This window comes from Candoia aspera, chromosome 13 (genome assembly GCF_035149785.1).
Source record: "Candoia aspera isolate rCanAsp1 chromosome 13, rCanAsp1.hap2, whole genome shotgun sequence".
In the NCBI taxonomy this organism is placed as follows: Eukaryota; Metazoa; Chordata; class Lepidosauria; order Squamata; family Boidae; genus Candoia; species Candoia aspera.
The window spans coordinates 2,419,020-2,444,516 of NC_086165.1; the positions used below are offsets into that span (position 1 = coordinate 2,419,020).

The 25,497-nt window shown below is 47.4% G+C and overlaps 1 protein-coding gene across 3 annotated transcripts in view; it reads left to right on the top strand.

Moving 5' to 3' along the window:
* The window catches only part of LRRC49 (leucine rich repeat containing 49), a 28,655-nt gene extending 3,521 nt beyond the window's left edge, over positions 1-25,134 (top strand). For 2 of the 3 annotated variants that reach the window (XM_063314057.1, XM_063314055.1), the window contains exons 4-17: positions 253-432; positions 1,718-1,808; positions 2,705-2,908; positions 3,960-4,026; positions 5,222-5,365; positions 6,092-6,153; positions 10,678-10,825; positions 13,457-13,540; positions 14,328-14,482; positions 19,657-19,894; positions 20,725-20,910; positions 22,216-22,325; positions 22,903-23,056; positions 24,897-25,134. In XM_063314057.1, the coding sequence (XP_063170127.1) occupies positions 253-432; positions 1,718-1,808; positions 2,705-2,908; positions 3,960-4,026; positions 5,222-5,365; positions 6,092-6,153; positions 10,678-10,825; positions 13,457-13,540; positions 14,328-14,482; positions 19,657-19,894; positions 20,725-20,910; positions 22,216-22,325; positions 22,903-23,056; positions 24,897-25,103 (2,030 nt within the window). In that variant the 3' untranslated portion in view covers positions 25,104-25,134. The remainder of the gene's footprint in view (positions 1-252; positions 433-1,717; positions 1,809-2,704; positions 2,909-3,959; positions 4,027-5,221; positions 5,366-6,091; positions 6,154-10,677; positions 10,826-13,456; positions 13,541-14,327; positions 14,483-19,656; positions 19,895-20,724; positions 20,911-22,215; positions 22,326-22,902; positions 23,057-24,896) is intronic. The other variant, XM_063314056.1, reaches the window with a different exon arrangement.
* Positions 25,135-25,497: the final 363 nt, after the last annotated feature.

Here is a 25,497-nt window from a genome sequence, read left to right on the forward strand (position 1 = left end):
GAAAGCACAGCTCAATTACTTTATCTATTTTTATTTTGTTTTGTTGTAAGCTGTTATGAGTCAGTTACAATTCAGCAGCATGTAGGTTTGCTAAATAATAAATTTGCTGTCTGAACGACTACTCAGAAATCAGTCCTCTTGTTTTCAGAGAATCACATACCCAGGAGTCTGAAAGGCTATAGAATTTGTTCAGTCTTTTCTCTGGCACCAAATGTTGTGGCCATAATCCTCATTTTTTTTTCCTCCTGGCAGATGGAAGATTAAGTCCTTTGTCACGCAGTAAAAAGGTCTGCATCCCCGTCCCAGCTAATTTTGTAGATGCCCCTAATCTGGAGGCGAAATATGGTCCGCCCTTTGGAGACAGCTCTTTTCCAAACCCTTCGAAGTACCGAATTCAACAGGGCTGCCATAACGTTGGTACAAATAGCCCAGGTAATTCTGCAAATCGGTTGGGCTAATGAAATTGTGGCTTAAACTGGCTGGGGAATTCTGGGAGTTGAAGTCCACACACCCTAAAGTTGCCAAGGGTGAGAAACACTGGCCTAAACAGCTGTTTTTGCATAGTACATCTAATAGAGCTGCAGAAGCCCGGAAAACAATTTGGACGGAGTCAAAACAATTTGGACAGAGTGCCTTGGAAGTCGTACAAGTACAGGTCCTTTCTGCTTCTGGTTAAAGCAGCCGTGGCTTTTTCCAGTCTTCCAGGCAGCTTTAATGAGTCCTGCATGAGCTGCATAGTCAGCTGTTCATTTTGAGTGCCCTGAAACAGGCCTGTTTCAAGATCGAGCCCCTCCCATAAAACTCAGAATGCATTGTTCTCAGGTTAAAACTTTCTATGGTGGACCATTCTGTACGTTTTAAGAAAATATTTAAATGTTAAGCATTTTTTCCCCTTACCTTAAAATAATAGAAGATCTACAGTCATCACTTCCTTGAATTCCCTTGTTCTTATTTGTGCATCGCCCTGTAATTACTACATTTCATAACAGTGAAGGTGCTTTGGTGAATTTCGCCCAGGGCTTTAAGAAATCCAGATCTGAGCCAGACAATTTTGGCATTCCCCGAAAGATCTTAGGTTGGTCTGGAGAGATGCCCCTCCTGCTATAATGGGCCTACATCCTTTTTTGCCCTTCTTCTGTACCTTCCCTGCCTTTTATTCTAAAACCTTGTTGGTTTGTGCTTTTGAGTCAACATTGACTCCTGGCGACCGCCCGGACAAGTCCCTGCAGTTTTCTCGGCAAGGATTTTTGGAAGTGGTTTGCCCTTGCCTCCTTCCCAGGGCTGAGAGAGAATGACCGGCCCAAGGCCACCCAGTTGGCTTTGTGCCAAAGGAGGGACTAGAACTCAGGATCTCCTTTTTTAATTTATTTTTAAATACTTCATTAGAAAGCAAAATAACATAAACAACATAGTACATACAAATACATATAACAACGAACAAAGAGAAAAGACGAGAAAAAAGAAAAAGGACAAAAAGAAAAGAAATAGAACTCAGGATCTCCCAGTTTCTAGCCTCATGTCTTTATCACCACATCACACTGGCTCTCGTTCTAATTAACTCCGTTTAAATACAATATGATCCCCCAGTGACTTTCCTTTGTGAAAGAACTAGGTAGCCATCCAGTATGTTTCATCAGAGAACGAAAGGGCTGCACTGGGTTAAATATGGTGGGAATGTTGGCAGTTGAAGAAATGTTTTTATTTTCCCCCCCGTTAGATAATAATTCTTATGGGAACACAGGCTTTCCTTTGGTGCACCGCTCTGCGGAAGAGAAAATCCAGCATTCGGACCGGATGACCCTTGAAAGGTAAAAATAAGAGGAATGTTGTTGCTGCAGATGTTTGCAGCTGGACATTGGCCAACATGCTGTCATTCATTCCTTCATTCAGTCATTTGTGCACCCGGGAGAGAGAATTCCCCGTTTCCCAGTTTGGGAACTACAGGCGGCCTTGACTTATGACTTAACAATTGTTTAATGATGGTCCGAAGTTACAACAGCTTCGGAATGGGTATTTTACGGCCTGTAAAGCACTTCCAAGCGTCGCAGAAAGTTGCACCACCTTCCTGCAGTCACATGGTTGCATTTTGGGCGCTGGGCAATTGGTTTGCATTTACAGCCGGTTGCAGCATCCTGCAGTCCCGTGATTGCGTTTTGTGATGTTTTTTGCTGTTTTCTGGCAAAAAACGCCCATTGGGGAAGCTGGATTCACTTTAACGACTGCTGTAAAAATGGTCGTAAAATCAGGTACGGTTAGATGGTGATTCGAGTTATGACCACAGGGACTTAACGCTGGAAATTCCAGTCCCTGCTGTGATTGTAAGTTGAGGACTGCGTGTATATGTGTGACCAACAAAATGTTGCGGTTTATGTTCTGTTTTAATAGATGTATTTAGGGATCTAGGTATCCCCTCTAAGCAGGCTTGCTGTTTTCTTCTTTTACTCCCCCGGTCTGCTGCCCTCCCCTCCTCTCCGCCCTCTCTTCTTCCTCCTCCTCATTTAGCTTTCACAGTTTTTGACAAGAATGTGGTACCTTTTCAAATCTTGAAAATCTGGGAACGCTGGTCTGCTTTGCTCTGTAGCAGCCGTTAGTTCCAGCTGCTGTTCCCCTCCGCTGCCTAGGTCGCGGTTAAAGAGGGTGGTGGTCTGTGTGGGCTGCCCCCCGGGCCCCTTAACAGCCCCCTCTGGAACTTGCTTCTTCTCAGGCAGAAGCTGACCGTCTGCCCCATGATTGATGGAGAAGAGCACCTCCGCCTGCTGAGCTTTCAGCACAACTTCATCACTCGAATCCAGAATATTTCTAACCTGCAGCACCTGATCTTCTTAGACTTGTACGATAATCAGATAGAAGAAATTAGTGGCCTTTCTACCCTGAGGTGTCTCCGCGTCCTTTTGCTGGGAAATAACAGGTAAAGAAGAAGAGGAAGGAGAAAAAGTGCATTTTGAAAAGCATGTCTTTTTGGCAAGTTTTATTTTGTGGCTGGCAGGGGCTGAGTTCAGCTGCTTATGCCTCCTGGTGGAGTTCTGGCATTTCTGCAGACCTCCAGTCTAGGGTGACCCAGATCTGAACCTGTTTAGTTTCTGAGCCGGACCAGACTGGCTAGGTAGACGCTGCAGTCTGGTGAGACTGTACCATTCTCTGGTGGGGAAAGCCCTTGCTTCTTGCTGGACGGAGTTCCTGCCCACTGCTCTGGGCTTCCACCAAGCACCTCTTTTCGTCTCCCCGTCTTCCTCTTGGAGCCATGTTTTCCGGGAAACGAATGCCAGGGGCCCTACCGTGTCACTCTTGCTGCTGAAAGCCCCCTTGAAACGCAGCCCAGAAGTCCAGGTACGAAAATGGGGCAAGCCACAAGCAACAAATTAAGGCCGCGTGAGTTCCTTCTGCATAAAATTTAAATGTCTTTGGATCAGAGTGGAGAGGTGGATTTCTTCGGTGGTAGATTTCCATGCTCACGCTTCTGCCTTGGAGCAAACAGGATGGGAGGAGGACTTGGAAGCCTCCATTTGCCCCAAGCCTGTGATTCCAGGTCCCCAAGATTTACTTCCTGCCTTCCCCGAAAGCCACACAGAAGCTTCCAGACCAGAATTAGCCTGTTTCTGTCCAGTGGATGGGTGTTTTACCATTTTTCTGCCTGCCTTTGACATGCTGACATTCCTATTTCCTGCAAGAGCAGACAAGCCCTTGCGTTCTGGCTGGCTCTGCTCCTGCTCTCAAACGATGCACCCAGGTATCTCCAGCTTCTTTGAGTCCTGGCCCCAGCTGTTCCTTGTTTCACCTTCTCTACAGTATAGGAGGAGAGGCGTATGGATCTGTGGTGGCCCAAAATCAGCTGATAGGGCCATGGGATGACTGTCGCGTGGCATAAGATCCTTTAGCTCCACTCGATCAATACTGTAATGGATATTTTTTTCTCCCCTTCCACCAAATTAAAACACTTCGTTGATGCTTGGCTGTTTCAGAATAAGGAGGATTTCAAACCTGGATAGCCTTGTCACCCTTGATGTCTTGGATCTTCATGGAAATCAGGTAGAATAAAACAGACTCTTTTGCAGCTGGGGTGGGAGGTAACTGTCTGTGTCAGCTCGGAGGGGCAACCTGTGAGACAGTTAGGAGGGGCTACAGGTAGTCCTCGACTTGTGACCATTCGTTTAACAACTGTTTGAAGCTATGTGGGTGCTGAAAAAAGTGACTTACGACTGGTCCTCACTCTTACGACTGTCACAGTGTCCCTGCAGTCACATGATCAAAATTTGGGTGCTTGGCAACTGGCATGTATTTGCAGCAGTTGCAGCATCCTGGGGCCATGTGATTGCCATTTGCAATCTTCCCAGGGGGCCTACAACAAGCAAAGTCAATGGGGGAAGCTGGATTTACTTAATGACTGTGGCCGAAAAGGTTGTAAAATCGGGCACGACTCACTTAATGACTGCATCGCTTAGCAACAGAAGTTCCAGTCCCAACTGTGGTCGTAAGTCAAGGACTACCTGAACTTCTTCACTGTAGCCTGAAGAAAGAGAGGGGAGTGTCCAAGGGTGGGGGGTAAAGGATGTATTGGAGAGAGCCGGGGTATCTCCAGCTTCTTTGAGTCCTGGCCCCAGCTGTTCCTTGTTTCACCTTCTCTACAGTGTAGGAGGAGAGACGTATGAATCTGGTGGCCTCAAATCAGGAGGAGTCTGGTGGCACCTTCTCTGACTGACAAATTCTGAAAAAAGGCATACGCTCTGGTGAAAGCAGCTCGCTTCACTGGATGCTCAGAGGGGCTTAATCGATGGGGGATTTAGACTGGGATGAGCTGGGGGGGTGGGAAGGGAGGAACCAACCTGTCTTCAGGGTATATACCATTGTCCTTTATAGGCCACCCAGAGACATTAAGGGAGTAAGCCCATAGACCAGCGTTTCTCAACCTTAGCCACTTTGGGATGTGTGGACTTCAGCTCCCAGAATTCCCCAGCCAGCTGCGCTGGCTGGGGAATTCTGGGAGTTGAGGTCCAACATCCTAAAGTGGCCAAGGTTGAGAAACACTGGCATAGACATTTTCTAATTCAATAATACACACTTGACAATTTCATTTCTACGCCATCCTACTATATAATTTTATCTTAGAAGTTAAATTGCTAATTTCACAGGATCATTCTTTAGTGGTGGCGTTGGGTGGGAAACGAGCGGGGACTCTGGGTCAAATAGTCAGTGATTCTCCTCCCCCCCCCACCCCCCACCCCAGATTTCTGCCATAGAAAATCTCAGCCACTTAAGCGATCTCCGAGTGTTGAACCTGGCCCGGAATTGCTTAACGTACGTGGAAAACCTCAGCGGACTGGATTCGTTGCTCGAACTCAACCTCCGCTATAACAAGATCAGACTGGTGGTAAGCAGTGGTTGAGCTGCGTCTAGTATTTGTCCCTTAAAGGGCTTTTTTTTTTGGCGTGTCGGCACCGGGTGGAAAAAGGACTGTTCCTCAGAAAGGGCCTGATCTGCGTTCGGCCAGATGCTTCCTCCCCAGTTCCTCAGGGGTTCCCGAGACAAGAAACAAGCGACTCCTTTGCAGAACAGGGGAGTTCATCCCATTTCTCCCTCCTCTTTCCCCTTGAAAGGGAAACCACCTCAGGGTGGGTAGAACCGCCCCCTCAAAGCCGGGCTCTGTGCCGTCACGCTGTTGCCGGTCGAAGGCTGCGTGCATGACTTAGCAGTTCGATGCAGGGAGCCGCATGGTTCTCCGGCCCATTTTATTTTGCCTGCTGTTCCATTGCGGCACGTTCCCCCCGCCCCCCTGCCCCACGCCTCCCTGCTGAAATGCTGAGGCAGCACCCGGCGCCGCTTCCGAGAAGCCTGCTTTCAGACAGAGCGCGTCTGGCATCTCTGTCTGCCTCCCCACCCCTCTCCTTTCCGCCTTTGCTCCCTTCCCGTTGCACGCTGCGCAGACCGTCCTCCAAAGAGGGCTTCGCCTTCATTCTGACCTGCGCCACGGAAGTAGCCGCCAGGGCCGCAGGAAGGCAGTGGGAAGGAAGAGACCGGCATGGTTTCCTGCTCAGGAGTTCTGCCTTTCAAGCACGCTTTCCGCCTGACGCCGAATATTTCCTCCACCTCCCTTTAGAAAGATGTGGACACTTTGCCCAGCCTCCAGCGTCTGTTCCTCAGCTTTAACAGTATATCTTGGTAAGTGGAATCTCCGTTTTCTTCCCTTTCAGCGGTTCACTTCCTTTCCTCCTCTGGGCGTCGATTCCGAATCTAAATGTTTCGCAAAGGGGCCCTTTGGTTTAACCACTGAAGAAACAGTCAGAGTGTGGAACTTGGAAAAGATCGTGAAACAAACGTGTTCCCGAGTATTTTATGCTTTTTTAGTTACAGAGGGGAGTGTCTCTGCTTCACGTTCAGAGGCTGATGTTTGTTTGAGTTTTGGGCCTTCATATGCACAAGGGGGAGACTGAAGAAAATAGGATCCTGCGGCATCAAAAGAGAAAGCCCGCTCGCTGCTTCTTCAGATTCAGGATGATCTTGGTCAGTTGTGAATTAGTACCTACGGTGCTCCTTGTCTGAAATAGGGCCAAGAAGCGATTTAGGATGCACAGCCCGTTCTCCTCCACACAGGCTGAAAATAAAGTGAGTTCTCTTCAGCTGAAGTTCCTGGCTTCCAGCTGTGCAGGTTTTCAAGCATCCTCTTTGTTAGCTAACACGCAAGCTGTTCCTTGCTGAGCTATTTTAGAAGGAGACGTGTGACTTCGGGGCTAATTCTCCCCACCCCCACCCCACTTGTCAAGAGAGCCGCTATCACTTGTGATAGCAAGTGATAGCAGTGGAAGGGTGTCGATTTTTTTCCTCTTTTTCTGCAGTGGCTTATTTGTTTGTGTGTTAGCCTGGCTTTGACAGTTAATGAAGGCTGTTTTCGGGAGCAGAGTGTATAATTTTGTATTGGAACACCTCTTAATGATTGCAGATTTTGCAGGTTTAATATGCTTGCTCAGCCCCATTAAATCTCGCAGTCCTTTTTTTATCATGAGTTGTTCAGCCAGGCCCCTGCCTGTGGCGGGGGGGGGGGGGGCACAGGCAGGGAAGAGGTCTTACTGGCCTCAGTTGAATCTCACCATATCAAAAGTAGTTTGGCACTCGGGGTACTGGACAAGGGGTTGACTGGCTTGCAACGATGACATATGCAGGTGGCACTTCCAATTGCGTGCCTCTGGGCTGTTTTGCGACCTTAATGCTCTTAAAGTGTAGTGGTACTTAGAGGCAACTTGGAGATCATCTAGTCCAGCCCCCTGCCCCGTGCAGAACCCATTATTACAGCATCCCCGACAGATGAGCATCCAGCCTCGGTTTAAATGGCTCCAGTGGAGGAGAGTCCACCGCCTCCTGAGGCAGTCTGTTCCATCGCTGCATTGCAGAAAAATGGAAAAGAAAGCTTACATTCAGGACTTGCTACTCCTTGCTTTGAACTTGGCTGTATTACTTAGACGCGAATACAGCCGTCTCCAGTGCTGAATCCAAACCAGTTTCATCTGATCCCGCCGCTCTTGCCTGGCCCAGGTGATTTTGAGGGCAATGACACTTAAGTTACAGCATGCCGAATACGCACGGCACACCTGCAGACTTAGAGACGCAGACAGACTTTTATTGATACCTTTGTGGCGTTGGCTGCCGTGGCTGAAAGACTGCAGAGTTTTCTGGCTTGGCTTGGGGTGGGAGGTAAGCTCTGCAGAAGACTGTTTGCTCTCTCAGTGTAGCTGACATCATCATTTTAGCCCCGCACTTGCGAAGTTGCATCTGGCCACATTTGCGAGACTTCCGCTAGCTGAAGAGCTGGGCTGGGCTTGGCTTGTCTGGGAGAGGGCTGCGCTCGGAAGGGAGGTGGGGCAGGACCCAGGTTTCTTTCGGGGGGGCACTCAGAGTTCTAACGGGGAGAAATGTTTCCTTAACCTCAAACGTTAAGCTGCTGAAGTATCCGGAGGGCAGGAAACTGAGGGGAGCTCACATATTAGTGAGGTGAGTCTTTTGAAAAAACAGAGACTTGTACCATTTGCTTAAAAAAACCCAAAACTCCAAAGCAGAGTTGAGCCAAAACTGTCTATTTATCTGGAAGCAGAGATGTGGAGATTTCATTCCGTTTACTGACAGCGGGGGTAATACATCTTGCTTTTCCTGGGTGATTTTTTTTTTAAATGGCAAAAATGCATGTATTAGGAAAAGCATGTACTGGAAGCCCTGGGTGCTAAAAGGCATTAGCTAAATCGTCCCAACTTGAAAAAATGCCAACCGCATTGGAAACGGGACAAATGGAAGGTTGGGGAAAAGGGAAATGAAAGAAAATTGAACTTGACTCCTTTGCTCGTCTCCCTTCCCGCATGTTGTATCCCAGAGAGCTTTCCAAGGTCCTGCAGCTCCACTCCAAGGCTGCCTGCCAATCTAAGCCACTTTTTGAGGCCTGTGGACCCTACTCATGTGTGGGACCTGGCCCAGGGTATTTGTGAAACGTAGTGACTTTATGACCCTTGTGAACCTGGCCCAAACATTTTCTCCCCATCCGGATTTGAGCTGAAGAAGAACTCCTCAGCACAGGTTTTTCGTAGCTGTGCTTTGGCAGTTGGCCATCATGCAGATCTCCCAGATGTCGGCTCTGGTGCTGACTTGGGAAACAAGCAGGTGCTCCCTTGCAGACTTGATTCCAGTCCCTGTCATGTGATTCCTAAAACAGCCCAGGGGAGAACATGGTTTGAAGGTGTCCTCGCAGTTCCACTATTTGGACTTTTCATTTTACCTTACTTTAGCCTAGGAACAACGCTTAATCCAGCCCTATTTGAATTACTTAGTCCTTGCGAGCTAGTTCAGGGACTGAAACTTCCTGCACTCAAGGAGGGATGCATGTGATAAGGGGTTCCCAGAAGGCTGTAGGTGTGCAGCTTGTTGAAATAAAGGCATTCCACAATCTGATGTGCCCACTGGCCAGGGGGCGAGATGAGTTGTCTTTGAGCACATGATTAGATGACTTCCACGTCTGGGCTGCCTCAGCTGCCATTTCAGTAGCCAAAAGGTTGCCTTGGACATGGGCCAGCACTACAGTGGGCCATTCTTTTGCTGGCATTTGTGACTCCAACAAGTTGAAACCATTACGATCTCCACATGGAGCTGAAGACACAGCATGTTACTTATGGGAAAGGAGGTTTATGGATTGTAAAGACTGGTCTCCAGAACTGTTATACTGTAGGGCTTTTATGGACAAAAGGCTGCCTGGATTTTGAGAGTATAGGGAGCTGTTAAATCTCCCCATTGAGTCAGTAGAAGTTTTGGGGAGGTGGGGTTAATGTTCAAGGCTCACTGCAGGATAGGCATCGGTTCCAAAGTAGCTGGGAGTTAGAGACTAACTTATCAGGAAGAGTACATGCTGAGGAAGAAAGTGTAACGGTCTATGGGAATGACCTTGGGAGACAGGAGGAAGAGCTGCAGACTAGGCAACAGAGAGATAAGAGGCAACTGAGCCTGCAGCAGGAATGGGGGCATGGTAAATGTCTCAGAAGGGACCCTCCCTAGTTTCTTGGGCTGGAAAGACGGGCGGGGGGGAGAGATGCAGTTTCAGACTTAAAGATAGATGTCAGCCTTGCGAGGTAGTCCAGACAAGCACCCCCAGAAGTACTAGCTCTAACTTTATTGTAAGGTTACGTTAACAGAATCTTGCAAATCTTCCTCCTGTCTCCCAAGGCCATTCCCATAGACCATTACAGAAAGGCAGTTGCTGAGTCGGGGGCATAAAGCTTTCCAGAAATGGAGGAAATGCCCCTGGCTTTCTGAAATGGAATGGAGGAAGGAGGTGGCGATTGGTAGAAAATGTTTTTTGATTGCAATGCTCTTCCTTGTTTTCTTTTCCTTAAGTAGCCAGCAATTGGGGGAAATTAGATGGTGCTTTACTTAGATACGAAGATTATCTTAGAATGGGGCCCATAGAATACCCTCTATATAGCCTTCCATGCCTTTGGCCACCATTTTGCACCTGAATGAGCCAAGATATGTTTCTGATGTGCACAGTATTGAAACCAACGTGAGGTAGATCCAGCAAGCTAGAAGGTTGTTCAGATTTATGTGGTTATCGAGCAGTGTTTGATAAAGTTGGTCTGCTTCCTCACCAAATGCAAGGCAGAAGCTTCCTAAGACAAAATTTGGCTGCTCCAGGAGAAACTCGGAGTAAAGATCGTTTTCTGGTCCTGTCCCTTCTTCTCTTACCTGACTCATTGCTTTTATTTATTCAGAACAGTGTTTCCCAACCTTGGCCACTTTAAGATGGGTGGACCTCAACGTCCAGAATTCCCCAGCCAGCATGCTGGGAGTTGAAGTCCACACGTCTTGAAGTTGCCGATAATTCCTCAAAGTCTGCCTGCCGTTCTTCCTGACCACTTGTTTGCTTCGGCGTCAGTCTGCTTAGCCTCATTCGTTTCGCAGAACGCATAGTTCAGGGACCCCTCTTCCGTTGTTGCAAATACTGGTTGATGCATGGTTTAACTGGGCAGATAAACAAGTCAATAAAGAACGTGAAGTCATACTGACAGCCTGTTACCAAAATGCGTCTTCCTGTAACGCGGAGGTTCAGTGGCTCCGGCGTCCTTTTAAGATGAGTCGGGCAAAGCGGCTGCAGATACCAGAGTTCGTAGGCCTGCCGCCAGCGACCCTGTTTTCTCCGGTTTGCTTTCTGTCCAGCGTGGAAGACATCCTGTGCCTCGCTGATTCGGCATCCATTTCGGAACTCACCCTGGATGGCAACCCCATAGCGCAGGAGGCATGGTACAAGCCGACCGTTCTCCACCATATGATGCAGCTCCGACAGCTGGATATGAAAAAAATCACAGTAAGAAACAGACCTCTTGAGAAGAGTTTCTAGTGGTTAACCAGGCGGGGGGGGGAGCAACATTTCTCTTGAGGTCTCTGTCCAGCATTAGGGTAGTGTGCCAAAAGTTTCCCGAAAAGAGGACCGGGATAGAAATCCTTTCATTTTTAAAATTTCAGTGCAGTTCCTAATTTAGCAGCATGAGGCTTAATTTTAAATGGAATAGAACACTTGACGACAGCCTTAAAGGTTGGGAGAAAATGCCAAAGCCGCCTTTGAATCTGGGAGGGCAGCCGTTGCTAAAATTCAGGGCAGCATCGCCAAATCTTTTCTGCAGGCGAGAGAATGTAGGTAAGTCTTTTTCTTCTGGCTAGAAACGAAGGTCAGCCTGGCTTTTCTCTTACGTCTCAAACCATCCCACCCCCGCTGCCCAGTGCCTGCCCTACTTGCTCTTTTTTCCCCATTATCTTTGATGCTTTTGACTTGAAACTTTTTTGACTTTTCTTGAAATTGACAGCCACACCAAGATGCAGCCGACAATGTCCATTAGGGGGCGCCACTAACCCAATAGAAGAGTTGATCCCTGCTTTTAATGCTTATAAACCAGCCTTGACCCTGGAGGAACCCTTGAAATATTTTTCAGGCCTCAGGGAACCCCTGCACATTCAGGCTCCAATATAGGCCACAAGTTACAAAATTATTATATTTGTTTCATGGTAGGCCTGTCGATATGCATTCACAGTGTTCTTAAGCTAAAAATTAAGAATGAGGTTTACCTCTTTAATGTGAAGTTGCCCGAATTTGAAATAATTTTTAAATAAATCGTGCTCTCCAAGGGAACCCCTCGTGACCTCTCGCAGAACCTGAAGGTGCCACGGGACCCTGGTTGAGAAACCCTGTTACAAACATTTACACAGGGATAGAAGTGCAGGGGTAAGATGGTCTGCTCTTCTCCTGGTCTTCAGCATATAAATGATGGTCCATGTCCCTTGCAGACTCACCAGGGAAGATGAGGAAGAGAGAGAGGGCAGGTGGAAAGAGATTAGCAATACACTTTCAGGGTTGGGCTGCAGTCATTCCTGCTTAGAATCTACCTGGTTTCAGCTTCAGCCTTCCGGCCAGCTGAGGCCACGCACCTCTGTCCACCTACAGTATCTAGGCGTAAGTCTGGTGTAAGATCCATTCGGTGTGGTTGCAATTATTTATAAAGACCTTCTAAGACAATGTTTCTCAACCTTGGCAACTTCTAAGAGGTGCAGACATGCTGGCTGGGGAATTCTGGGAGTTCAAGTCCACACCTCTTAAAGTTGCCAAGGTTGAGAAACGCTGTTCTAAGAGATGACAGGGTTTTTTTTAATCGCATGGCATAGCAGTTTGGTGTTCGTGCTGCTTTTTTTTTCTTGCTGGGAAATCCTTGCGAGGTCCAGCAGCCAGATGTGAGGACTATTTAGCCGTGACAAGTCACGTTGCCCAGGGTGCACCACAAGGAGGCTGGTCTACGTTGCACCGAGTTGGGCTGAGAGGGAGGGACTGGCCCCAGGATACCCAGCCGCTTTCATGCCTGAGGCGGGGCTAGAACTCACAGCCTCCTGGTTTCTAGCCCAGCGCCTTCACCACTAGACCCAACTGGCTCTCCAGGTGACAGGTATAGGACTGAAACATTAGAAAAATCCTAATTAACGTTACTGCTTTTGTTTGAGAAGCATCCACCCAGCTGTCATAAAACAATTGCAAAGGAAAGTTCAGAATAAGTGCATATTGAGGGTTTCTCACTGGGAGCCACAGAAAAGCCATTCCAGATGTTGGGAGAGACTATGACATGTAACGGTGTAGAAATCATTGTTGTCCAGTTACTGTTTTTCTGAAAACATTGCCCTGTTCCTCATGCCAGCAAGTGCTCTTCTTCCTTTCGTTTGGCTCGAGAACCCGCCGAAAAGAAGCCGAATGCTTGCTTGCATTTGCCGTGTTTTACAGCATTTATATTAAGGGCTTGTAGTACTTGTTCCCCCCCCCCCAATAATTCCCCTCTGAAATGAAAGGATCATCCGTGTTGCTAGAGTAGAGTAATGGAGGCAACGAGTCTTCTCCTTGGAGGGGGAAGTCATGCTCCTTTAATTAATTAATTAATTAAATTTTGCCACCACCCATCTCCCCTCAAAGGGGGGACTCTGGGTGGTTTACAACAAGAATAAAAGCCTTAAAATACCATAACAAATATAAATACAAATATAATATTAAAGATAAATACCGTATAAAATCCAGATGATGATACTACCTAGAATCACTCGTGCTTATCTAAGAGGCCATTTTAGGGTGCTAACCATCTCCAGGGGTGATTACTCCCCCTCCTGCCCCAAGCGAGGTGACAGAACTGGGTTTTTAGTTGTTTCCGGAAGGCCACAAGAGATGGGATCTGTCTTATCTCTGGGCGAGCGCCACTGCCGAGCAAGCGTGCTTCCTGGGCCCCGCCAGATGGACCGCTCTTGCAGACGGGGTCTGCAACGTGCCCTCTCTGCAGGAGCGGGTGGGGCGGGCAGATGTAATGGGGGTGAGGCTGTCCCTCAGGACCTGGGAGTCGTGTTCTTAATTAAAGGGAGATTAGTTTGCGATTGCCATGGAGGTTTGTGTGTGTGTGTGTGTGTTTTAATCCAGGAAGAAGAGCGGCGCATGGCATCCGTTGCCCTAAGGAAAGAGGAGGAGAAGAGGCGTGAGGCTCACAGGCAGGCGTTATTAAAGGTATCTTTAGGAGGACGCAGGCCAGCAGACCTCGGCCGCTGGTTGTCTTCTGGCCCAGCAGCCTTCTCCTTCATACGGTGGTAGTGGCAGGTTATGGCTGTCCCCCAAAGTCCCCTTCGCACAACGTGGCTCTGTGCTTTTCCTGTTCCCTCACCCATTACAGCCTGGCTGGACGAGGCCACAGCAGCCAATGTTCTGCAATGGCCAAGTTTCCACGAAACTCGAAACTGCTCAGCGATTCGGTGGTACGTTGCCCCTAAGTGTGGAGCTTTTCATGTTGAAATACTGCTGAGCTCTCCCTCCGCACACGTTCTCTAAATCAGCGTTTTTCAAATTTGGCAGCCTATCTGCTCCAAAGCTTAGACCTGGACTCAGTACAGGTAGTTTCCGACTTGTGACCACAGTTGGGACTGGAACTCCCATTGCTAAGTGAGCCAGTCGTTAAGTGAATCACCCCAATTTCATCACCTTTTTTGCTGTGGTTGTTAAGCGAATCATGTGGTCTTTAAGTGAGCCGGCTTCCCCCACTGACTTTGCTTGTTGGAAGCTGGCTGAAAGGTCACAAATGGTGACCCCATGGGCACGGGATGCTGTAACCATTTTGTAAAATACATGCTGGCTGCCAAGCGCCTGGATTTTGATCACGTGACCGCAGGGACGTTGCGACGGTTGTAAGTGCGAGGACTGGTCCTAAATCACTTTTCCCAGTGCTGTCGTAACTTCAACCGGTCGCCAAACAGATGGTCGTAAGTCGAGGATTACCTGTTATCTCTATATCGCTTTTCAGGAGAAGAAACGGTTAACTATCTGTAACATTGCCCATCACTGGGAAATCCAGCAGAATCGCCTAGTCCAGAAGGCTTCGAACCAGGAGCATCTCCAAGCCAAGGAGCCCTGTCAGAACAACAGAAATGTGGCCTGTGAATTTCCCGAGGAAGCCAGGTAGGGAGTCGTTCCCTTTGTTCAATAGGTTTCCTTTCTGCAGCAGCACCTAGTTTCTAGCACAGTGTTTCTCAACCTTGGCAGCTTGAAGATGTGTGGACTTCAACTCCCAGAATTCCCCAGCCAGTGTTGAGAAACATTGCTCTAGCAGATACCTTTGGGGAAGTAGGCAAGTAGAGTTGGGCAGAATTAGCCTCCATCAGGAGAAAGATGAAGGTGTTCCCTCACCTCTCGGCACCTTGGCTGGCCTCTCCGCACAACCAGCAGACCTGCGTCTTGTTCCCCTTTGAAAACATCTGGCAGGGGTCTTTGTCATTAGCTGATTTTTTTTAAGGGAAAAGAATTCTTAATAGTTTCATAACTCTATTTTTCATCCGTATTTAAATCCTGATTTCCCCCCCCTCCTTTCCTACACCTCCCCCCCCGCCGCCAGTTGGCTGCGTGGCACAAAAATATACAACCGGTTGTGTGAGCTCCAACAAACAACTGCTTCCTGCCAGATTCAGCGGCGTGAAGCCGCTAATCCTTTGTGCATGAATGGCTCCCATCAACACGGCCCCTCAGAACAGCTTCTTCCCCGTGGGGCCATCTCTCTCCCCGGTTGACACCGGCACCTGTGTTATTTTAACAAGAAACTCTTCCTTAACTGTTACTTGTTGATGATTCATAAGATAATTTCTGGAGTTATTTGGGTCTTTTTCTCACTGCTTTGAGTTGGTCTGCCAAAGCTAATAATCATAATTTATTTAAGTCTCTTTTTTTTAAAGCACACCAGACACTGGGGGAAGAAAAAACCCTCTGCAGTAAAGGCATCAATACTTCTTTCAGGATTTAAAAATGGAAACTGGGGGTGGTGTCAGTAGGAACGGCCTGCAGATTAGAAATATACAGGTGGTCCTGACTTAACAAGCACAATTGGGACTGGAATTTTGGTTGCTAAGCGAAGCGGTCATCAAGCGAATCCAATCTGATTTTACTACCTTTTTTGCGGTGGTCGTTAAGCAAATCACCAAGGTCATTAAATGAACCACATAGTCATTAAGCAAATCATGCAGTTTCCCATTGATTTTGCTTGCCGGAAGCTGGCTGGGAAGGTTGAAAATGGTGATCATGTGACCGCAGGACACTGCAGCGGTTGTAAATGTGAACTGGTTGCCACGTGCCCAAATCGTGATCATGTGACTCTGGGGATGCTACAACGGTCGTAAGTGTGAGGATTGGCTGTAAGTCGGTTTTTCCAGCACCATCGTAAGTCCAAGCCATCACTGAATGAATGGTTGTTAAGCGAGGACTACCTGTACTCAGCCTTGAAAGGACATGTAGAAGGTGGGACCAGGCAGACATGACCCTTGATTTGATATCCTTTGCTGATGTTTAATTAAAATTAAATGCACTTGGTTAAGAGTCCCCTGTTGGGGGGAGATGGGCGATGATATAAATTTAATGACTTAATTAATTAAATAATATGGTCCTGGTCTTTTAAACTGTTTCCCTCTTTAGAAATGACCCTCTGGTATCTTGGAAAGGCTACTGAGGTCTGCCAGCAGCCAGGGAGCCTCAAGTTACAAGCTTGCAGCCTGTGCAATTTTTGTTGAAAGGAAAGCGTCCTCGGCCTGGGATGCTGATTAAAAGCTTCCCTCTCATTTGACAGGGCCTCTGCAGTCCTGCTGCTGTTGCCTTCCTTGCTTGGAATAACCTGGCCTATGATCCTGAGGAGATGCTCCCCAGCCAGGGGGGACGGGTGGGATTCTCAGGTGTAGTGGACTGTCTCTAGGACACAGGACACTCTGAAGAGCAGCAGCCTTGGCTCTTCCCATGGTTTTGTGGATATAATGGTGGAAAACATTTTCCACATTCAGGAAGTTGGAAGCCCCTCTGAGACAATTGAGAAAAACTCAAGAGCTCCTTTGAAGCTGTCCCATTATTTGCTCATTGGATGGATCCCCTGTTTTGGTTTCTCCAGGGAACCTTGGGAAGGAAAACTTGACTCGGTGCACCACGCGAACCTAGTCAAGGTCTGGTCAGCCACCATGCTGCCTTACCAAAATAGAAGAAGGGTATGTCCTCGAATCAGGTGCTTGTGTGTGTGTGTCCTGCATGTGTGTCTGTATCGGGATCATGTGACTCTGGGGATGCTACAACGGTCATAAGTGCGAGGACTGGCCGTAAGTCGGTTTTAGTCTGCTGGCAGACCTCAGTAGCCTTTCCAAGATACCAGAGGGTCATTTCTAAAGAGGGAAACAGTTTAAAAGACCACTGGAGCAGGACCATATTAACCAAGTGCATTTAATTTTAATCAAACATCAAGCAAAGGATATCAAATCAAGGGTCATGTCTGCCTGGTCCCACCCTCTACGGTTTTACCATTTATGTACCCTCTAGCCCACAAGGCTCAAAGGGGCTTTCAAAAGAAAACACACATTAGAATAAAGACCATGATACGTAATAACAAAGCAAAGTAACAGCAGTCTGAGAAACAGCCATAACATCCAAGCTTACAACTGGACGGTCCCCCTCATCCCCATCCATCCCCAAGGCTTTCTGTAGGAGCCAGCTTTCTATAGCTTTCTGAGAAGCCTTAGGGAGAGGGCCAATTTAATCTTGGTAGGAGAGATGTTCTGAAGAAAGGGGCTGTGATGGAGATGGCTGGTCCTTGTGACCTTAACCCTTCTTCAGAGAAGGAGAGACAACACCCCCATCCCACCCCCATTCCAGAGCTTATTGGACAGACAGAAGCCTGTAAGAGGAGGCAGTCTGCAGATCTCCGGGTTGTAGACCATTTGGATGTCAAGGGTGGCAACAGCATCCTGAATGGCATCCAGAAGAAAAACTGGTGGCCCTGACTCTGGATTTTGGTACCTCCCAGGTTCCATCAATACATCAGCCTCTCTTGTGTGCTAGGAAGACATTGCTTAGATCTCTTTGTCCATCTGCTGCCTCCAGCTTTATACCAGAACAAGGCAGACCCAGGAAAAGGGGGTCGGGGGACCCGTCCAAAGTATATTTCTCCATCCTTGCGTTGTCTCCTGCAGAAGCTTCCGTGAACATTAGTTGTTCTGCCCCCAACCCCACCCTGAGAACTCTGGTATTTCCTCTTCCCTCCAGTTAAAGGCACATTCTTTGGGTAATGTTTTTTTTACCCTATGAAAGCTAGTTTATTCTTAGTAGTTTCTCGATCACAAACGCCATAATTCTTTAGTCAGGCGCTCTCTCGTAAAATATAACATGTAAAATAAGTTTCCACATTCTTTCTGGAAACCGTAATTTACTTTCACAGAGGAAAATGTTGGAAGAACTAGCTGTCTTCATTCCTCTAAAAAGAAAGCACACACACACAGTTAAATCAAACCACCCCAGCTAACGTCCTGTGTTCCATTTCGACGGGGTTTACCACGAGCCTGGCGGTATTCCAGGCAGGGAGACTTTCTGGTTATGTGGCCTTGAACTCCTGTACTTCGGAGGGTCCCGTTCAAGAAAGTGTCCCAGAGCGAATGGGTTCTGAATTGCAGACAAAGTTTCCCCCTTCCCCAGTTCAACCAAGGTGTTGTCAGTGGTTTCTCCAGACTGCATATTTTTGAGCTTCTGTTGCATTTCTGTAAATCAAAATCACAAGGGTAATAAAACAATAATAATAATAAAAAATTCTTTGCCTTGACGTGAGGCGGTTGTCCTTTGGACATGAGCCCCCAGTGGGTCAATCAGCGATTCAGCTTGTTTTGCATCCCTGGTTTGTTGGCTGAAGGCACGGGATGGCTCCAGAAGCCTGGGAATTGGAAACAGGCCACCCGCGGTCTCTTCTGCCCTAATCCTCAGTCAAGCTTTGATATTCCCTGATTGGAAGACTGTGGAGTCACATTCCAAGCATCAAGGAGAGAGATTCCGTGCCCTTTGCAATAAGCTGCTGTCACTTTCACAGAGAGCCTTAAGTCTACTCCAGAAGAACCTTCTCCGGGTCAGTGGGGGAAACCAGATTCGCTGAACAACCGTGGTGATTCGTTTAATGGCTGCAGCAAAAAAGGTTGTAAAAGCAGGCGTGACTCACTTAACAACTGCCTCGCTTAGCAATGGAAGTTCCAGTCCCAATTGTGGTCATAAGTCGAAGATTACTTGTACTAAAGAACTCAAGTTATGTGCCTTTTTTCTGGAGAACAGGAAAGATTAATTATGTTATTTCCCCCTTTTTCCCCCTCCCACTCTCTCCGGTTTAGGACATACAGCTGTGCTTTCTAATCTTGCAGTACACATTGTAATACCACCTCCTCTCCAGCATATTCTAAACTCCTGAGGGCTCAAGCAGGCCATTCTACTCCCTTCTTATCCGTCCTCACCACAACAGATGATTCCCAGCCTTTTATGCTTTCTGGATGCAACAGCATATATTCAGTGTCACTTGGGCTGTTGGCCTGCTTTCCTCCACTTTTCCTTCAACTTGCAGGCACAGATGCCTGTGGGTGTTCCTATGTCAATGCTGATGTTGGGGAAAGGAGACTGATAATCGAGGGATAGTAATTCCCACAGGCAAAGGCCCAGAACATGTGTGTGATGATGTCATCACTCTAACTCTGTGGCTCACGTACTTGCATCGGATCTCGCAGCACGACTACCTAACAACACTATTTGCATCACTGCCGTGGGGGTACGGATAAGTTCCCCAGTGTTCGAGGGCAGAATGAATTTAAGGGCTTTTCTAGCATCTGCAATAAAAGCACCCTGTCAGAGACTTTCCAATAGAAGAGAATCTCTGTAGCTCAGGGTTGTACCGTGGCATCCCTGGTGCTCTCTGGGCTTCGCTAGATGTAGAGCACTGAAGATGTTGCCTAGCCGGGCAACGAAACGTCTGCAGGCCAACAACGAAGCCCAGAGAGCACCAGGGACTCCACAGAGATTATCCTTCAGTTTCTGAGCGCAACATCCAAGCTGGAGTATCAATCAAAGCAAAGCCTGGGACCTACCTTTGAGTCATAACTCTTCCCCACACCTTTCTAGACATGCTTTATTTTGTGAAGATATTGTGTCCACCAGCTGCATTGTGGCAGTATTGGGCTTAGGCTGAAGTGCCATTTGGCCTTTCAGCTAATTCCACCATGGGCCTCTCTGGTAAAAGCCGGCCTAGATATCTGCTGGATGGTGGTCAACTGGAGTCTGCTTCTATACAGCAGTTCTTCTCTATCCAGGTCTCTGGAGACGCTTTTGGGCAAAGCCGTGCCAGTTCTGTCTGTCCTGGAGTCCCACCTGGTGGAAGTAGACGGTGACACGCTGTGCCTGTACGGTTCCGGTGCTTTGGAGTCCCTGGATCGGAATTGGAGCGTTCAGACGGCTGGAAACATTGTGGCCATCTCTTTTATTTTCATTGACTTTGATGAAATTGTTCCAGTGCTACCAAAACTGAAGATCAAGTTCCCCAATTTTCTGGTAAGTTGCATCTTTTGTCTTTGAGCAATCTGGACAAGTCTTAGAAAGCCTTTGGGCCTTTCTTGGTTCCTGCAGGAGCAGAATAAGAAATCTGTGGTCCATAATGGCCAGGCACATCCCTCCAAGAAGCCACAATATATCCCAAAAAGTCAAATACACCTTTGCTTTGTTGCCTCGTGGTGATGGATGCTCCCCATCAGGTAGCCTCCTGGAGGATGGAACTCCAGCTAGCATCTTGACCAGTTGGAGACCTCTGGCCCTCCTCCATGAATTTGCCTAAATCCTTTTAGAAACCAAGTAATTGGTGGCTAGTGTGATTCCGCAGGAAGCAAGTTCCATAAGTTGCTGATGTGTTTTGACATCACAGCATTGAGGCCAGATCAGGTTAAGGGCCCTTTTAATGCAGCATTTTGTGCCACACGGGGACTTCAGTTGATCCCTTCCAGATGTTCACAAATGAAAATAGATAATCGCCCGCTTCTGTTTTTTTCTCCTCACCAACTGCTATTTCCAGTAGGTTGCCTGTGATCAAGGGAGCTGCAAATGGCCATCAGGACTAACGGCTGTGGATTATGAATTTGCCCATGCCTCTTCAGAACTGCCTTAATTGCTGTCTCTCCCCACTTCTGGTGGCAGTGAATATGTTGGGAGGAAAAGTTCACCCGGTCTATTAGCTGGCTGAGACCATGGAATTATCCATTTTGGGTGTGCTCGTCCCAAGCCCCTTTGACCGTCACAATCATAAGTGCTGTTTCCAAGTGGGTGTTCAGCCATGGTAGGCTCCTGCCAGTCTCACATTGTCCTTTGCTCACCTGCTGGTTTGTTTTCAGCACCTGAAATTCAAGGAGAGCAACCTTACAATGTTGCAGCAGTTCAACGCCTTAGCCCAAGTTCGTCGGCTGGAGCAGTTAACCGTAGAGGCTCAGGGAAACCCAGTCGTGACCTTCACCTTGTGGAAGTTTTACGTTCTGTTCAGGCTGAGCCATTTTAACCTGCAAAAGATCAACGGATCAGAGGTAGGGAAGTTAACACTTCCTTGCTGCATTTGTGTTTCAAGGCCTTGCTTCTCTTCCCCGCTGCCTGGCTGGAAGAAGGATTTCAGATGCAGTTTCTTTGATGTTGCCTGGCACAGTAAACTGTGGCTAAGGGTAACTGTGGTTCACTTTGAGTCTGGCAACGTGATTGTTTAGTCTCAGGAGCGAATATATTTCCTTAATGGTTAGAGCCGGGTTTAGATGATCCTGAAACCGGCTTGAGTTTTGCCCCCAATAAAACAGAAGTTTCTCACGCAAAAAATGTGTTCGCAACACATAGCAATCTAACAAACACTTCTGAGCGTTTCACTGCCTCTTTCTGATGTCTGAATCGGGATGAAAGAGGTTTCGTACTCCAGTTGCACTGCTGACATGTGCAGATTCCTGACAAGACCTCTGTGTGTGCGCAAGTGCGTGCGGCCGTCTGCGCGCTTGCCAAATAAGCCAGCGAATGTATTGGCTGAACCAAGCAAAATTTCCAACAGGAAAAAACATGAGAAAGTTGGAGTCAGGAGTAAAGCAAAGTGCAGTCAGGAAATGGGGGCTGCGGGTGGGGAATCACACCGGATGCTTGCTTGCTTTATTTATTTGCTTGTGTGGCACTGGCATGCTATCTTTTGTAACTGGGGCATCTTTAAAAAGGGTGATTCTGGACATGCAGCAAACCTCAGCAGGCTTGGAAAAGCTCATTTATAGCTGGTTACGAACTCGGGCTTGCATCCGATAGCTCATTTGATGTATTAAATATAAGAATGCAGCTTGCCAGCTTTGCGTTTCACTTCTTTTTTGGTATTCCTTAATCATGGAGCAGAGGATGAAGAGGGCCAAAATCCTCAACTCAGTTGAAACCTCCCAGGAGGAGGAAAAAGTGAGCAAGAGGGAACTGTTGCATTTAAGTACGTCAGAATCTTACAAAACAAATGCTCCATTACTGTTTCATTGTCGATGTTCTTCTTAATTCCACATAAATTACTTTTATGAGAACTTGTTGGGTCATTCTTGTACCCCTGAGATTGTGTGTATGGGTATGCATTTTTTATATGTATGTATGTGATTATTTGTGATCCGCTGGGAATGTGATACAGTTTGCAAGTTTGGAAATCCAAGAGGATCCACCGCTTGCCTCCTTAAATACGTATGGATACGGTGCCCCAGTCGCACTGCCTCTTGCACAAGAGCTGTTGCAGGGTTGTAGGTCCTGAGCAAAGTCCTCGTTTGGACCCGTGCGTAAACCTTTGGTTGAAACGGCTTTACTGTGGCTCTCTTCTTTCCCTTCCCCCTCTGCAGGTTACACAGAATGACATGGTCATGGCTGAAAGACTGTTTGGGATCTTGGCCTACGTGGCGTCTTCCAACGTGCCCTATTACCGCCTGATTTCGCTGCTTGGAGATTGCAGGTGGATAACAGATTAAATGGAGGGGCACCTTTGCGTGTGAGGAGGGATGGTGGCCTGAACGTTGAGCAGAGAGCTCCAGGTGGCTTTTTGGTTACTAGGGCCTTGGATGGGAAGCCTCCTGCTCCAGGCATAAATATGCAGTCAGTATCTCTGGATGTGCAAGGCAACTATTCCCTTCCCTCAAATTTGAACAAAGTACTTTGAAAGGAAAGTGTTTATTTTTTATTTTCCACTCATATTTGAGCTCCCCCCCCCTCAGTTTTACATCTCATCCCTCTTTTCCTCCTCACTGTTTTGGAGATTTCATGGACAGTCTTTGTCAAACATGTTTGACAGACCCTGTCTGTCCAAATGCTAAGTGGCTGCAGTTCTGAAATTCTGGCACGAGACAGAAATAAACACCCTGAGCAGATCACACACGTGGTGATCAAATAAATCAGGTTCTCATAAACAAATGGATGAACAAAAGTGAAGGTAACTCAATAAGTAACTCAATAGGTAACTCAATGATAAGGCTCTGCAGTATTTAATAGACTTGTAAATCTTTTTTGTTTTTTTATCCCTGGTCTGTCCCCAGGAAGAAACAATTATGCTTTCTTTTGGAGGCCAAAGGAAAGAAATTGGGGACTGCGAGTGACAATGGCAACAGCCACCGGAAGCTCGAAGGAGAAAATATGACCCGATCCATGCTGAATTATATTTCAAGGGTTTTAGAGAGAGAAAAGCAGGAAGTAAGTGGTCTTGGCAGAATTCGTGCTACGGAAGAAAGACAAGTCAATAGTTTGTTTTCGTTGGGTTGCAATTGTTGGTCCACTTTATACTCCGTTCCTTATATAATTTCTTTTGCTGGAAAGGGCTCTGCCAATTTCCATCTAGCGGAACAATTCATTTCCAGGTCTAACCGGAAAATCAGTGACGTCTGCTGCTCCAGAAGCATCAGTAGCACAAGGGGAAGGGTGCATAAGCTGACACACACGCCCCGCCCGGGTTTGAAGACACTTTCGCCCTCCCTCGTTCAATCTTTCCTCCCCCTTGCTTGGCTGGAAAATGGATATCAGCAGATTAGGGGCTCGTTGTCGAAAGTATATGTAATGTATTATGGACGTGAGGTTGGGAATGAACCCGTGCAGAATGATTTATTTATTTTATTGGAATTAGTTACTCATTTTTTTTCCCCAGCAGCCAAGGTGGCTGTGTGATTGTATGAACCTGTCCCGTTCCTTTCCCATAGGCTGCTCAATTTCTGGTCAGTTCAGACCCTTCTTCCACTCAGCAACGTCTAGTGCAGACATTTGGGGCAGCTGGATGCCGGGAGTTTCTTGAGTTTTTTCAGGTGCCTCCTCTTTAAGTAAAGTCTCTCATATTTGGTAGCGTATATCAGTGTTTCCCAACCTTGGCAACTTTAAGACAGGTGGACTTCAATTCCCAGAATTCCCCAGCCAGCCAGTGGAAATTATTCTGGGAGTTGAAGTCCACACATCCTGAGTTGCCACGGTTGAGAAACGCTGGTGTATACAGTGAGTAAAAACATTTCCATTTGTACTCTGGATTAAGCCTCACTGAGTTCAGTGGAAGTGATTACTATGGAAAGCCAGAGGAGCGGAATTAAAAAATCCCGGCTACAAAGGGTCCCTGCAGAACATGACACATAGTTGACTATTAAGGGTGGCAAGTTGAGAATAATTAGAAGATAGGCAGAGTTTGCCTTTTATTATTCATTAAAAACTGTAATAAGTGGTTTGGAGGAACAAGTTGGGAGCTGACATTTTTAGTGTGCTATTAAATCAGCTGAATTTAACCCCATGGCAGTTTCCAGGGAGAAGATGTTACAAGGCTGTATGCAAATCCTTCATGAAAGGAAAACAGGATACTTGTTGAACAAGGCTGTCTCAGTGCTGCGTCAATAGACTTGCCCCCTTTCCCACTAGCCTTTCTCCAATAACATGAAAAAGCTGTCGGACAATCAAGGTAATTCGCAGGGATAGGAAACTGTGCTCCCTAGCACAGTATCCAGGCAAAACCACTTAAAACGTACATGCCATCTCATGAGCAGCTGACTCACAGCAACACTGTTGATATGAATTACTGCATACTTATTCTTCTAAATCATTTTGGATTGCCTGCTGTATCACAAGGCTCCTGATAAAAATTAGCATAGGAGGAAAAACCTGGAACGTTTGTGATTGCACGGGGGCTCAAGGAGCAGTTGAGTGGCCAAACTATGGTGAACCTAGGCCCCAGTGCCTGAAGTGGAAAATACCTTGTTATTCAGTTACCTGGCTAGATATTCCCTCCCTCCCTCCCTCCTTCCTCTGTTTTCTCTGTTTCTAGAAATTGACTAACTTTCTCTCCTTCCTGTGGCGATCAAAGACACTCAGTGGTCTCAGTTCTCCTGAAAGGGAGACTGCCCTACCCTTTGGGGTAGCTCTGATTCTCTAGGACCCCCGTGTCAGCGGCCCTTCCTCCCCCCTCCCCTGTTCTCTCTTTGGTCTTCTTTTGTAACTAACCTTTGCGGTTCCCGCGGGGGGTTGCTTCCCGATGTTTGCCCTCAGCAGTGGTTCTTCTGTGCAGGACATGAAGGACAAGAAGAAGTTCTGCCAAACCTACATCCAGCAGTTAGTGAAGGAAGCGGCTGACATCCACGTGAAATACGAGTCTTTGCAGAAGCTCTGGCCCCAGATGTTCATTGAGCTCATCAGGGACGCCGCGATCGAGATGCACAACAAGGATTCCTACAGGAGGCACTGCTTGCAGCGTGTGGCTGAGCAGAAGCTGTAACGTCACCAGGCTCCCTTCGCGTGTCAGTATTCCGCCCCAGATGTTGTTGCTGGCCCCAAAGGCTGGCCTATACTGTCGCCATCGCCCTGAGACATTTTTCAATGCCTTGCCTTGAAGAAGACTCCTTTTCCCAGCAAAATATGCTCTTTTCCTATTTTCAGATGAGATTGCTTTTGTCCCCGCCCCACAGCCTAGTGTACATGAACACTGGCTTAATGCACAGATGGGCAGACCACGCAACATTTTTTGCTGAAGCAAAAGGATCCTCGCTTCCCTGCCTTTTTTTTTCTTTTTTTGGGGGGCTGGTGCTGTAACTTTGCATGTTCAAGCACTACTTCGAAAGAAATAACACCTGGAACTCACTCGTTTGATTTTGAATGGTAGTGGTGGTGGT